The sequence below is a fragment of the Microcebus murinus genome, chromosome X, assembly GCF_040939455.1.
Source record: "Microcebus murinus isolate Inina chromosome X, M.murinus_Inina_mat1.0, whole genome shotgun sequence".
NCBI lineage: Eukaryota > Metazoa > Chordata > Mammalia > Primates > Cheirogaleidae > Microcebus > Microcebus murinus.
This window is the reverse complement of record NC_134136.1, coordinates 107,152,445-107,168,209: the sequence shown is the minus strand read 5'-3', so window position 1 is coordinate 107,168,209 and position 15,765 is coordinate 107,152,445. Positions and strand designations below refer to the sequence as shown.

The 15,765-nt window shown below is 32.6% G+C and overlaps 1 protein-coding gene across 9 annotated transcripts in view; it reads left to right on the top strand.

The window, feature by feature from the left end:
* Nucleotides 1–15,765, top strand: part of DMD (dystrophin) — a 2,109,452-nt gene that overhangs the window by 571,765 nt on the left and 1,521,922 nt on the right. For all 9 annotated transcript variants that reach the window (XM_012756891.3, XM_012756894.3, XM_012756895.3 and 6 more), the window contains exon 8: nucleotides 14,556–14,737. In XM_012756891.3, the coding sequence (XP_012612345.1) occupies nucleotides 14,556–14,737 (182 nt within the window). The remainder of the gene's footprint in view (nucleotides 1–14,555; nucleotides 14,738–15,765) is intronic.

Genomic DNA, 15,765 nt, shown 5'->3' with positions numbered 1-15,765 from the left:
TGAATCTATACTAACCAGACACATCTTATGAAGGTTTATAGGAAAGTAGATGCATAGGTAATGTGTGCATTATTTGATGTCATTAGATAAACAGATGAATAGATAAATGGTGGCTAATTGCATGGATGAATGAATATATGGATAGCATCTGCTGACAAGTATTACCTCTAGATAATGCAACTGTGATGTCATAGAGATGCGTGATACTTTCACTGTTCACTTTATATACTATTTTAATTTTCTACTACAATAAGCATGTATGGCTTTTGTAATAAAAACATGTTTAAAAGTGAGATATTAAGTGAAAACTTATGAAATAAAAAATCAAGGAGAACTAAAGGTTAACTCTTAGAACCAAGAGCATAAATCTGACTTGTTTTCTTTGAGTAAAAGGTTTCTTAATCAATGGACAAGTTCCCACTATGATGAGACTAGAAATGGCCCATTTGATCAATCCAAGACCAGAGCTCATATAGGTACTAGAGCTATGATTAGTGAGTCAGTCTTCACAGGATGTAGTCATTGAGATAGTTACACCAAGCCCTGGGGATTGCAGTCATTAGGAAAGAGCGGCCCATACTAGCAGGTTTCAACCTGAAGGGAAGAGACATTTAAGAGAAGCTGAAATTTCAGAATCAAGAAGAGTCAGAAGCTGTGTCAAGAAACTGAGTTATGTAATACTTAGCATATCAGTTTTAAACTTTGTCCAGCAACTGAGGACAAAGAAGAAATTTTAAAATTGCAAATGGCTAAAATTAACAACCTATAAATAAAATAGAGAAGAGATAATGTGTAATGTCTTTCCTTTACTCATTCCTTTTTGTTTTTTTGTTTGTTTTGTTTTTGAGACAGAGTCTCACTCTATTGCCTGGGCTAGAGTGCCCTGGCGTCAGCCTAGCTCACAGCAACCTCAAACTCCTGGGCTCAAGCAATCCTTCTGCCTCAGCCTCCTGAGTAGCTGAGACTACAGGCGTGGACCACCATGCCCGGCTAATTTTTTCTAATTTTAGTAGAGACAGGGTCTCACCCTCGCTCTGACTGGTCTCGAACTCCTGAGCTCAAATGATCCGCCCACCTCAGCCTCCCAGAGTGCTAGGATTATAGATGTGAGCCACCGTGCCAGGCCTCTACTCATTCTTTGATGTTACTAATCTCTGATCAAAAAAAAAAAAAGTTGCTTTCCAAATATGAGACCTTTACATATATACCAGTTATATTACTGACAATATTTATTATTTATAAATGTGTGTATACCATGCCAAATTTTTCTTTGTTTCTTAGTTGAATCCCTTTCTCATTCCCATATATCAGCTTACAGAACTTCTTTTATTAATACAATTGTAATTATTCAGTGGGATTCTATCCACTACTGGGTTATAGTTTCAGTGATATGGCAAAGCTTTCACTTGCTTGAGTCTTTCAGACCTCCAGGTATGCAGACACTTAATAGAAAATTCCTGAAAGCTATGCTTTATTCAAGTTCTAAGGAGTATGCTTTTTCTACCCTGGGTCTGAGAGTGCTTGAATAGATTTTTCTGTAGACATCAGTCAATATTAATTTTGAACATGTATTTTTGCAAAGCACTGTGCTATTTTGTAGAGTATATGCCAAAGTTTAGGAACAATGAATAAAACATTAGTTTTCCTGTGTCTTGAGTATTAGCTTGAGTATTTTTAATCTGAATTTAAAATGTACTAACTTTGTCATCATCACTCATAGGCTTCTTGATTAACCTGATAATGCTCTCTAATTTAGAAATTAATGCTTCTTTCCCTATCACTTAAAAAAATCTGATCCAGTTCTTAGAGCATGAGATGTTCTTCAAATCAAGTCTCATTTTTGAGAGTGTGATAAATAATTTAAGAAAAACTTTTTGCTATACAATAGGAAGCTGAGGTTCATGCTTAACCTTGTCCAAGGTCATAAAATGAGAGAACTGAGTTGGAAACCCTGGAGTCTATTTTTTCACCTTAATCAGAATATCACTTGATAGTTTTATGACCTTGGGCAGTATTCTTAACTCACAAGAGAGTGGTGAAGTTTAAATCGGAAAACATGATAGCAGTTCCTTGTATATAATTACTGCTTGATAAAAATTAATTAAATATCAAATTTAATCTCTTTCACATTATTTTATAGGACAATAAATACTGCCTGCTTCTGTTCTTTTCTATGTGCTTTATTCTCCTTCAACTAGTTCACAATTTTCAACATTTGTCTTACTCTATATTCATAGATGTAGACCACCAAAGTGAACTTCTATTCACAGCAGCCATAATTATCTCTTCATTCATTCATCTACTGAATTAATGACTATTGAGCACCTACTAATTGTCAGTCAGTGGTAAAGCAATTTAAATAAAGTTCATGCCCTTGTGATGCATATGTTCTTATAGGGAGAGAAATAATAAATGAATAAATATTAATAAACACAATAATGACAGGTTGTGACAAGTGATGTAAAGGAAATCAATGTGAAATAAAGGGAAAGGGAGCAAGCTTCTTAAAATATGATGACAAATGCATTTCTGAAGAAGTGCTATTATATATGAGCTAAGACCTAATAGATAAGAATGAATCTAAACTTTAAGAAGATGGAGAAAATATTCCAGGTAAAGAGAGCAGCAAGTATAAAAGATCAAGAGATGTAAAGGGGCCTGTGCCATTTGAAATACAAAATAAAACAAAGCCAATACATCAGAAAGGTAATGGGAAAACAGAAAGAGAGACACCATTTGGGTGCCTTTAGCTAAGTGTGCAGGATTGAATTATATAGTACTTCATAAGGCGTGGAAAAACTTTAAATGGATTCTAAACAAAATGAGGAGACTTTGAAGGGTTGTAAGTAGGAAGATGTTGTATGTAAGTTTGTGTTTTTTAAAAGATAAGTCAAGCTGTTGCATGTAGAATGGACTGAAAGGCATGAGAACCAGTTGGGATATAAATGCGTTGGACCCAGAAGGTGAGGATCATGGCTTGGGTGAGATAGTAATAGTGAACATCAAGACATGTGGGCACATACAATCCTCTTAGAAGCGAAAAAGGACAAGGGACCAAATGAGGAAATGAAAAAAAAAAAAAAAAAGAAAAAGCAATAATGGTTCCTACATTTACAGCCTGAAACAATGCATGGATGAATTTGCTATATTCTGTATTGGTGATAAATGGGAAACTAATGATTTTGGAGGGAATTGAGAGCTCTATTTTCATTGTAACAAACTTGAGATATTTCTAAATGGAGAAATCTAATCGGCTTTCGTGACCTGAGGGGAGAGGTCTCAGTTAGAGATGGGTATTTGGAAATTATTTGCATTTAGGTGGAGGTGGGTGAGAAGTAAAGTAGAAAAAGAGAGAGAACTAAAATTAGATAACATCACATAGGAAAAGAGTGAGTGTAGCTTAAGAAGACCCAGATCCCACATCTAAGCCTTTCCAAAATTTCCTATCATTTAGATAGTTAGAGCCAAAAGGAAAGCCTGGGAAAGTTTTGCTAAATAGGGGTAAAACCTGAAAAATGTATTGTCAAAGAATCTAAGAAAAAAAATCAGTTTAAGAATGAAAGAGTGCTACTGGGAGCTATAGAGTAAGATGAAGATAGAAAAACATCCATTAGGCTTGGCAACATCATAGCGATTAGTGAAGTAGAGAGAGAAAAGCCATTTCTCTGATGTTACTTAGAGAAGCCTGCCATACTCATTTTTAAAACATTGACCCCGTGCATTCCCTACCCACTTTATTTTTCTTGATAGAACGTAAAATATGAGAGGCTGGAGATTTGTTTTTATTTATTATCTTTGTCTAAACTAGAATATAGGCACTGTGAGGGCAGACATTTTGTTTTGTTCACTGCGATATTCCCAGCATCTGTAACAGTGCTTGGCATATATTAGGTGCTGAGTAAATATGAGTTGCATGGGAGGAGGTGTAGGAAAGTAGGTACATAGAGTATAGCTGAAACATTTGAATAGTTCTATTGTGAAGAGGAGCGGAGAAATGGAAGGAGATAGAAGAATAAGGGAGTAACCCTATTAATAGTTACAATGGAATATTCAAGAATTTTGCCAGCATGTTTTTAAATCATTGGTGACCTGAAATCATTCATAGTAACAGTATGTAAACCACAGAGATTGGCAAACACTACAAACCAGGGTTTTTGTTGTTGTGATTTTTGCTTGTTTATTTGTTTTTTTTTTTTTTCTTTTGGAGAAACAGTTTATCAGCACACCACTGGTTGTTTTATAAAATTTTTCTTTGTCTTTAAATTGGAAGCTAGGAAAGCATGTTTGTAGGCTGAGGAAAGATTGATGATTCAATAGAAAACTTGTGAAAAGTACAAATGGAGATATTTGCCTTAATTGTAATGAAAACACTTTAATTGTAACAGGAGGAAAGAACACTAGAATGGATATAGCTGTCAATATCTGTGACTTGTAGTGGAAAGATGAGGGAGTTTGTTTTCAATAATTAAAATCCAAACATCCTACATAGGAGCATGGAAAAATAACCTAGCTCTCTCTCACTAGTTATGTTCTTTTATTTCACATTACACCTCCATTCATGAAGTATTTATTAATACACACATATCAAAAATTCTATTCAAAAAATACTTTTACTTAGTATATCCAATTTTTATGAAAATCAATCTTTCAAGTTATGTTTTATGTCTTTTTAACATCATTGATTACATTCCCTTTTAAAGTTATTACTTATGATTATCTTCATATTTGAGTATTATAAGTTTTTGATACTCATTCTCTTTTTTTCACTTGTACTTTTCTCCATAATTGCTTCACATTTGATTATCTTCTCTTTTGTGAAGTTCTAAATTACATTTTTATCGCATTGGAAGTTATTTACCATCCATGCATATTATTGTGTTTGTAATTGTGAAGTCCTAATTACATTGGTGGAAGCCAAAAACTCCAAACTCACACTCAAATGAAATTTTATTAGTACTATCAAAAGCAGAATGTATCTCTGTAATTTGAAAATGTATTGAAGTTTGCCACTTGTTTATTGTGGGTTTCATCAGCATGCCTCTACTAATGATTAGTCACTATACAAATGCATGCTGTTTTGTGACTGGTTTCATTTTTAAGTTAAAATATTATAAAATATGCAATTAGTTCAAAAAAACCTGTTTGGCCATCAATTATTTTGTAATTTGTGAAGTTTATGTGTGACGGTGTTTTGCTTAACACTGAACCCCTTATTCTAATGTTGTATATGATACATGGTGCTACTATGATATCTTCCAACATACATATTTTGTGTTTCAGTCATACTAGGGTTGTACTCTACCTGGCTGGTCCAATTGTCCACTGATTTCTTTCCTAGGAGTTCAGAGATGGAATCATTCTAATTATAAAAAAACAATTAATTCCCTTTGAATTGATATCATGTTTTAAACATGGTAGGTGCCCTACAAATATTTGGTGAAAGTATAAATGCAGACAAACTTAGAAATTACAATTATGTTCCATTTGGAAACAAATCATGACAAATAATAGATCGTATATATTGAGTATTTAATTGGTCCATTCATTTTCCATCTTAGCATCATCCTTAGCTACTTTTAAGATACTATTAATAAAATGACTCCTTTTACTGATAAAAGCAGGGACAAAGGGAAGCAGGTACATTTTTATAATGTTTGTTTCAAAAAGGGGTGATCTTTATATATAGTTTCTGCCTTAAGCTAGTTATCACTGAGGGATTTGCCTCAAAACTGCCCTTATACCATAGGCATATTTCCAATTCCCAAAACATATCAAATAAGCAATTAAATTTGTTCAATGAACATTTCCATTCTGGCCCCATTGTATATCAACTATCATTTCTGAAACACTATAAAGAGTGAGAGTGTAGAATAGAATCTTTTGTTTTAGTAAAGAAGATGGGGGTAGAGTTACTTTTGAAACTTAATGCACTTTTTCTAGCAGTAAGAAAAAAAGTCAATTTGGTTAGCTCAAAAGCAAAGCACAAAAACAGCAGGTGACAATTAAGAAAGCAGAGTTAAATGTCACTGAGTCAAAATACTTCCATCTCAAATGGAAACTCCAATAGTTGTTCCCACAATAGGCATGTAGAGAGAATTATAAGAAAGTACAAATGTTTTGCTATCAATAGTCTCCTACACTGACTGATTAGCTTCCATTTGTTAGGTCAAGTTAGCTTCTATTCTCCTGGTTTTAGAAGATACATACCAAAAAGTTCTAAGGTTTTAAGAGGCTGAGAGTATTTTTTAGAAATAAGATATATTTCAACAGGTACAAATTTAAGAGTAGCTGGCAAAGTAACAAATTTTAAAATTTGTTGCATTTTGGATTGCAAATTTAAAGAGAACTTTCATGTTGATTACCTGCACAGGGCAGACCATTTGATCTTTGTTTGAAAAACTGTTCAACTTAAAGGTGGTTTATTTGAAACTTGTAAAGTTGGGATCGGTTGAGAATTTCCATTTAATTGACTTTTCCCCACCAGCTTCTGTGCATTTGTGCTCAGGCACTCTCAGTATGTTTGATATTAACACTGTAGCATTTCCATTCCTATTTAATTCCCATAAAAGAGCCCAGCAAAGAGAGTGCTTTTGTGGAAGGCAATTCTTTAATACAATGAAGCAAAAAGAAATAGGTGATAGGGATATACTGGCAAGTGGTAAATTGAGAATTTTGAAATTATTTATTTGTAACTTTCCTTCCTGTTAGAATCAATTTTCCATGAGAATAGATTTTGAGGGCTCATTTATTTACCTCTGCATCCTTAAAGTCTGGAATATAGCCTGGCACAAAGAAGTAACTCGATGAATGTTTGTTAAATATTAATATATATTTTTAGTGTCTCATTACAGTGCTTCAATACAGTACTTTTAATAATCAATACTATAACTTCCAGATAGCACTATTTATTGGATTAAATATATGATGTTTAAGTTCTATTTGCATAGGTATATTTAGGATTTTTTGATTAATAGCTCAAAGAGTTTTCAGCGTATCAGAAGCTTCTGTAAGCACCTGATTTTTATTTTTGCTTTTGTTTTTCCCTGTTATACTCTAGGTAACCATTATGCATCTTGAGTCACTGTTTTCTACGTGTAACAAGATGATAGTGATAGTTTTCTGCTAGCTACACCATAAGCATATTGAAAAGAATAATTGGATGTTGAAAAGATAAAATTGTTTAGTATCTCTCATGGATAAATAGAAGCCATTGCTTTTATCATTATTAATTTTATTATGAAACTCAATCATCTTCATCAATGCAAATTATTTTCATTATGATATTTCATAGTCCTTTAATAAGAAGCATTGTTGTTAAATGATGAAAGCAACTACTTGGATCAGTGAATGAAATGCTAAAAATTGATTAATTAAGGAGTACTTGCTTTAGTGAAGGCAGAACGTACCTTGCAGAATGTTAAAAAATTTAACATGGGAGGACTGTGCAAATGATTTTCTTATTAAAATGTTATATGTCCATTGCACATAGTGACTTGTAACTAGAAAATGCATGTATATACAATATAGCACTGAAAGTAAAACATTAAAAATTGAAAATAAAAATCTAATGTTCTAATGAATTAGTCCATTTATATGATATTATCTATAACTTAAAAACTCCAGCATTTAGAGCCAGATGACATAAATCTATTAATTTGCAAACCTTAAAAGGTAACTCACTTTACCTACTAAAGAACTCTACATTCTTTAGAATTTCACACCCATGTATTTGCTTATTTTTGCAACCACAGGTTTTGATTGTGTAAACATGTCTTTACATTTTCGTATTTAGAGCTCTCTATGTCATTTATGACAACACATTTCTTCTTCCAAGTTTATCCATACCCCTTCTCCTTCAAATATTGAATCTATTTTTTTATTGTTTTGTTCCTAATACAGACTCTGTGCAGAATAATACAGGTTTATTCTCATCATGGTTTCTAAATGATATCCTCCACTTTTTTAATAACACAACTCTTAAAAGGCTGACCAACCATCTGTTATCTTTGCAATCTTGCTTCTTTCCAATTACACATGATATACATTATAATCCAGTATTTCAATTCATTCCTTTCTCTTTGCAGAAAGCTGGACTGAGATTTAGACAGTGGAGCCTCTTGTTTAGATTTCACAGAGGTGTTTCAATGTTAAGCCTTGCAGCAGGCTAATCGGCCTTTCCTGAGGTTGACTGCCCAAGATAAAAATAGTTTTGTTGAAGGCACCGATTTCATAACAAACTCATTTGTGTTACCCTGGTTTGTCCCCTAAAATTGCTATGATATTCCACATAAACTATAAATCCTGCTTTTTGATGTTATATTATAAGGTATTGATTTTACTATATTACATTATAGTCATCAAAAGAAACATTTTGATTGGCTTTTTAAATATTACTATATAGTTACATGTCTAATCATTCTCTAATTCTCTATTAAGCCATTTGGATTGGTCTAATTGTTTTCCTTTTTTATGATAAATATTTTTTGTACTGTAAATACTGTTTAAATTTGATATCAAATGTACATAAATCTTTATTTAAATTTATTATCATTTCCTAGGGGTGGAACCTTGAAGGAACATTACCAGGTCATTGAATATAATTATTTTTAAAGTTTTGATGGACATTGCCAATATATTCTTTATAAAGTTGGAAACAATTGATACTCTTCAAGTTAAGTAGGAGGTTGATGAAATTATTGAAGCCTCTGCAGCATAGATTGTTATTCTTTTGTAATTCCTTGCAAATTCTTTGCAAATTAGGCAAAGGAATGTTATTAAAACCCCACATCTTTATTTAATTGGCATATTTGATTACTATTGAAGCTTCATTCTTATGTATATTTAGTTTTATTATATCTCATTTATTAGAAATAAGTGCTAATATAGCAAATGGAGATAATGTTTGGTAATTGAACAATACTAATCACAGGGTGACCATTTAGATAATGACTTTCTGATACTTGGTCTTCATATACTCTAAGAAAGCATTATCTGACAGAACGAAGGTAAGTTACTGAGGTAGTATAATGCAGTGACTGAGTTCTAATCTGATTCTGACTAGCTTTTGAACTTGCCATCAAACCACTGTGAGTTTCAATTTCTTTATTCCAAAATGACAGCTATCACTAAATGATATATTTGTTCCATTATAGCCTCCAATATCATATGCTCATCAGAATCAATGTTATTGTTCATAAAATAGTCTAGCAGTATTATAACTTCTCAAGATTTTCATTCTGAGATGACTTCAAAAATTAGATTAGCAATTATTAAACTTTTGCGGCAATGGAGACTTTATACATTAGGGTTTTAGTGTAAAAATTAATTGCATATAATTGTAAGTTCTTAATTTGAGGGTTCAGCCACTTTTGTCATTTCATACAATGTTAATGTCTTGGAATAAAAAAGTATAAATCACATCCCATCATTTTCACACTCCTCAAATACTGTAGTACTCATTATCTGTACCATTGCTTTTAGTCAGTCCTTTGTCTTATACAATTCTCATCAATTTCTATGGCTTCAAGTGTTCTCTTTATTCAGTTTCTTAACAAGTATTTAGGTGCTCACAAAGTGCCAGGAATTGTCCTTGATATGGTCATCATAAATGAGAATTACCCCTAAGTCATGAAATTTATTTTGATTTCTAAGACAAAGAAATGTCTTTCATTATTTCTAGGGTGGCTTATCTCCTGAATACCTATAATCTAACATAGGCTAAGTATATTCTGTAGCATATAATAATAACTTTGTAAATATGTAATAAGTTATAAAAGGCCTTTCCTTCCAAACAGCTCCTTTTTCTGACTTCCTGTTAATAGTACTAATGTTCCCCTATAACTAGGGTTTTTTTTGTATTAATGATAGAAACAACAATTGCAATATAGCAACAATACTAAAGTTTAACAAAATTTACAGTTTTTCTAAACATTATTGCGTTTGAGCTTCATCACATCATGGTGAGATTGGGACTCTGATTTTTATTTCACAGATTGGGGAACATAAGTAAACATAAGTAAAAGATGTTATGGATCTTTCTTTGGGGTAAGGCACAGTGGCTCACGCCTGTAATCCTAGCATTCTAGAAGGCCGAGGCAGGAGGATCACTTGAGGTCAGGATTCAAGACCAGCCTGAGCAAGAGCAAGACCCTATCTCTACTAAAAATAGAAAGATATTAGCTGGACAACTAAAAATATATAGAAAAAACTAGCCGGGCATAGTGGTGCATGCCGGTGGTCCCAGCGATTCAGGAGGCTGAGGCCGGAGGATTGCTTGAGCCCAGGAGGTGAGGTTGCTGTGAGCTAGCCTGATACCACGGCACTCTAGCCCAGGCAACAGAGTGAGACTCTGTCTCAAAAAAGAAAAAAAAAAGGACCTTTCTTTACAGATATAAATATTTAGGTACAGAATTTTTTTTTAAATCCAGGTCTTCAGATTCAGGATTGCTCATTCTTTCACTGCATTATACTCTTGTCTGATAAGTTTCCATTAATAAGTTTAAATTTACAAGTGAATCTCCTTCCTCACTTGAATTTTATCAAATGAGGAGAACATTAATCAATATTTGAAATAAAAACACACAGCTAAATTTATTGCTTTCTTAAATAAGAGAGAACTATGCTACTCAACCACAGTCTCTGAAAAGAGAATGTTCTTAGGTTTGTGGGGGAAACCCAGAGGTCAAGTAATCTGAGAACATTCAAGGTTGGGAGTAGGTTGATGTCAGCTTTAGAAACCATAGTAACTTAGGTGAGACCATTGTTAATTCGTTTGCATTTAGAATCGTGTTCATTGGAGTGAATCCACTTCTGATTAGCAGACTTTCAGAAGGAAGGATTTGCCACTAGTTGGCTTGAGGAAGCATGATAACAATCACAGAGGCAGCTAATTGTTAATTGATTAAATAGGATTGAAACTTGTGTTGGTGGCTACTTGTTACCATGGCTACAGAATAATCAGTGTCCTCCTTCTGTCCTCCTCCTCCTTCATTTTGTTCTCAGTTTATTAGTCTTTATAACTTCAGAGTTTAGCACAGAATTTTGTATATAGGTATTTCCAAAGACTGTGGATTAATTCATTTGAAAATTGAATGAAGTCATTTTGGACCTATCTTGGAATTTTTGTCATACATCTTGTTTTCATTCTCCCCTTGAACAATTCTATTTTAGTTCTCTAACACCTCCTATTTGAATTATGTCCCTAGCCTTCTACTTCCCTCCAGTTCTTCTATTAATCTATTGTGCACTTAAAGGTTTCACTTTAATAAAATTTTGATGATGTCCCACTCTTGCTCAAATGTAACTAGTTACTATCTAACCTATTGAACTAAAGCCAAATTTTCTAGTTTACTATTGATGATCCCTAAATGTTCCACATAGAATCTACCAGTTTTGTTTTATTTTTGACTATTCTGCTCCCTGTGGCTAAGACACAGAGGCATTATTCCTGGTACATATCTAACCTGTTCCTACCTCTGCACATTTATTCATGCTATTCCACTGCCTGGAATACTCTTTCCCATTCCTCATTTCTAGCTAACAAAATCCTATACATACCTATTTCCATTTCCTATTTATAAGAAATTATATGATCCTTTAATAATACATAATTTCTTTCTTTATCTGAACATGTTAAAGCACTGGTTGTAACAATTAGAGGTACACATTTTAAATTTGGTTCGGCAATGTAATTATTTTGCACTTTTCTTATTATTTATTTATTTTATTATTATTCTAAATTGTAAGCAGAATTCATGAATTCTCTATCTTCCAAATGTCTTGAATAATCAATTAAAATATTTTGAATATAATAGATCTTTAGTAAATATATTAATATGCCAAAGGAATTGAAAATATTTTAGAAGGTCTAAATTCATTTCTTTAATAAGAGAAATATCGATTTCTACCTACTGGCACTTTTGAATACTACATGATCTGAGAGATGGGAGAATTATAGTTTGGGGCAAAAATGTCAATAAGTTGGTTGAGTAAGTGCACATTTATTGTAATGACTGATACTTTTTAATACTTGCTTTCAATTTGCATGATGTTTTATAGAGATAAAATTTATTATAATGTTTGACCTTTGCGGGCAATAGAAATAATGCCTGCCCTATTTTTGCCTTTTTTTTTCTTTTTATCATGTCATATATTTCAAGCCAAACATATACATGCACATGCCTATGTAAAACATAGCAGTGAATAGGCATGAGGTCATCCCTTTTTTAATTCAATGCCTTTCTCACAGCATGGGTTTATTTAATACACTCACAAATGAAAGTTTTCTGTTATGCTCATCAAAGATAAAACTGACAAGTCACTCATGAGAAGGAAGGAAGTATTGTAGAATGTCAAGATATGGTGAAGGATTGACCATATAATAAATTCTTAAAGAATAATTATCAGATAAATGGGATTTCTCTAGGCTTCAAAATGCCAAAGTGAAGTTAGTAGCAGTAGTCATGTACAAAATATTCATTAGGTTTTTCTTCAAAAAGTACTTGCAAAATTCAGTTTTACCACCTTTTGGTTAATAATTAAATTATAATAAGGAATGGAATGTGTGTATTGTATAACTTTATATCTCTCAGCTTTGTGCATTTAAGGGTCTAGTAAATATCTTTTGAAAAAATGAATAAAATAATGAAATGGAAGATGATGTAAGAGTCTGCTTATGTGTGATATTTTTTGACCCTTTTTATTCAAACCATGGCAGGCCAGCAAGTTCAGCATCACTTGGGAGTCTATTGGAAATCCAGAGCTCCAGGCTCCACTCATTACCCATTGAATCAGATTCTGTAGTTTGAAAAGTTCCCCAGGTGATTCATACGCACATTAAAATTTTAGAAGCACTGTATGATACAAGGGATAGAAGTAGACCAAGGAACATTAGTTAATTTTTCCCTCCTCTTAATTCTTTTTAGAAATAGTTGTCCTGATGAATCATGGACCTGGTACTTGTAAAGGAATTGACTAAGTCACTTTTTCAAACCCCTTTTGGGCTAGTGGACTTATGACTTTATTTGTGGCTTTTTCACTCATAATCAGAATTCCTTATCTGAATATACATATTTAAAATAGATCTATTAATGCTAATTAAGCTAAGATAAATTTATGGCAAGAAAAATGCATTGCCACATTGCCTTAACCAGGACTTACATTTCTCTTTCTTGTTTGCCTTTAAATCAATTAGTTATTTTTAATTAAAAACATTTATATATTTATTATATACAAAATGATGTTTTAAAATATGTATACATTATGCAATAGCTAAATAGACCTAAATAACATATACATTATGTCAAGTACTACTTTTTTATGGCAAGAACATCCAAAACCTACTCTCAGTAATTCTTAAGAATACAATGCATTGTTATTAACTAGAGTGTACTATAGATCTTATTTCTCGAACTTATTCCTCCTATCTTAATGAACTTTTACATCCTTTGACCAACATGGCCCAAACTCCTTCCCTCCCCAGCCCCTGGTACTACTCTTTCCTTCTATGAATTCAACTTTTTAGATTCTGCATAGAAGTGAGATTTTGCAGATTTTGTCTTTCTGTGGCTGGCTTAGTTCACTTAATGTCCTCAAGAATTTCCTTCTTTTTTAAGGCTAAATGGTATTTCATTATCAGAACTTATGTTTTAACGCTTCCAGGATTAATGATACAACTTCACATAAAAAAATTATTTTATATCTTGATTCCCTGGAATAACTACAGTAAGTAAATTGTAATGCCAGCTAGCCAAAGAACATTTTGAAGCAGCTGACTCTTTATGTGTTATTACAAGTTGTTATTGACTTTAAATGCTGTGTTTCATTCACTGCTTGAATGTGGCAAAGAACATGAAGTAAGATTAACTTTATGTGCAGGACTTTCAAATTTATCTCCAAAATCTAAGAAGGAAAGTGACACCCTACTTTAACAGATGCACCATAATGTAAACAAATATTTTAATATGCTAAAGGAATATTACAAATCATTATTCTTATAGTATATTTCTGTTTTATTTAATTTTTATTGTGAAAATACATGGCTCATTTCAACACGGAGACAAAGTTAGCTCTTTGTACACTTTGACACTAGCAAAAATTCAATTAGGATGTGTTAAGGTTTGTTACTGGGCGCCAAGGCATTAAACTCTTTTGCGTAATTGTTTAATTACTGATGCAGCATTTTAATTGACATGTTAGTATAACTTTCCATGGAAAGGAAAATGTGATGTCTTATTTTTTTTTTTTCTTATCTAATGAAAGCTACCCTCTTAGATGGGCTAGTCTGGCAATTTGACTTAGGAAAAAGTATTATGGAATGAAGTTTTTGTGTGAACAAGGAAAAGAAATTAACTTTAGTGCTCATCTCATTGGTCTGCCAAATTGAAAGGACATTTTAGGCCTGATTATCATGTTCTAATTAGTCTCTGGAGGACAATCATGGACAATTGAGTGTTCATTAATCTGTCCTTTTCCTGTAGCATTGATTTGTTCATTACCCTTTCAGAGTCTCAAATATAGAAACCAAAAATTGATGTGTGGTGTTAATGTGCTTACAGATGTTGCCACCACTTATCCAGATAAGAAGTCCATCTTAATGTACATCACATCACTCTTTCAAGTTTTGCCTCAGCAAGTGAGCATCGAAGCCATCCAGGAAGTGGAAATGTTGCCAAGACCATCTAAAGTGACTAAAGAAGAACATTTTCAATTACATCATCAAATGCATTATTCTCAACAGGTAAAATGTCTAAAGGGCAGCTAATATCAAAGATGTTTGCTGTTTTATATGCATTTTTACGTATCACACATGTACACACACATATATAATGGATATATATAATCACACATATTGATATAAAACAATGTGTACATTTGTATACAGACAGACCATAAAAACCTTTTAAATTTTATCTGATATGGGCTACAATATTTATTTCAAAGCACGTGTTTAAAATACTATTAATATATATCTATTATAGGAACATAAAATACAGAATATATTGCATTTTCATTGTGTAAAATGAAATGAAAGGCAAACTTATGTGCATATTAGCTTTAAATTCTCCAATGACTAGGGCAAAGAGCAAATAGCTAGAGCAAGAACAAAGACAAATACTGCTTTTAATAACTTTTTAAAAGTTATTGGCAACATGATATATTAACGTTGTTAGTGGCAACGTGATGTATTAACAAATTTTGATTATTCACAGTTAACAATTATGAAAAGAAAAAAACTGGTTTAAAATATTTCAAATAAGAATTAAATGAAGAATACATATGATTAAATCCTTTATTATATCATTGCATAGAATCCAGTGGGATTCTTCCATGACATTGGCTTGTGCTTGCTCTCAAGAGTGGGTATTTTGGGTGTTTTCTTCTAACTTTCTTAGGCACAAACAATGATGAAAAAGCCTTTAGCAAAATTTCTGTTGAAGGTGTGGAAAGCTCTCAGGCCTAATTTTCTCACTCTACTGAGCTAGTTCTATATTTAGCTTATGAAAGCTTCAGTCCTTTCCAGGGTATTGACCTGATGAATTCTGGCTTTGTTTACTTTGGGTTTAGAGAAAATTGCTTTTGGATGCTTGTTTTTGCCAGACTGAAGAGCACCATTCCATATAAGTGCTGGAGTTGTGTCAGTATGGAATCCTGATGGTTAAATCCCACCCTCATATCTTCCCAGATCATTTGCTCTCCCCCATGACATTAAGCACTACAATTCTTGGAGTATACCAGTTTCTAATATCACTTATATGTGTCTAGGAT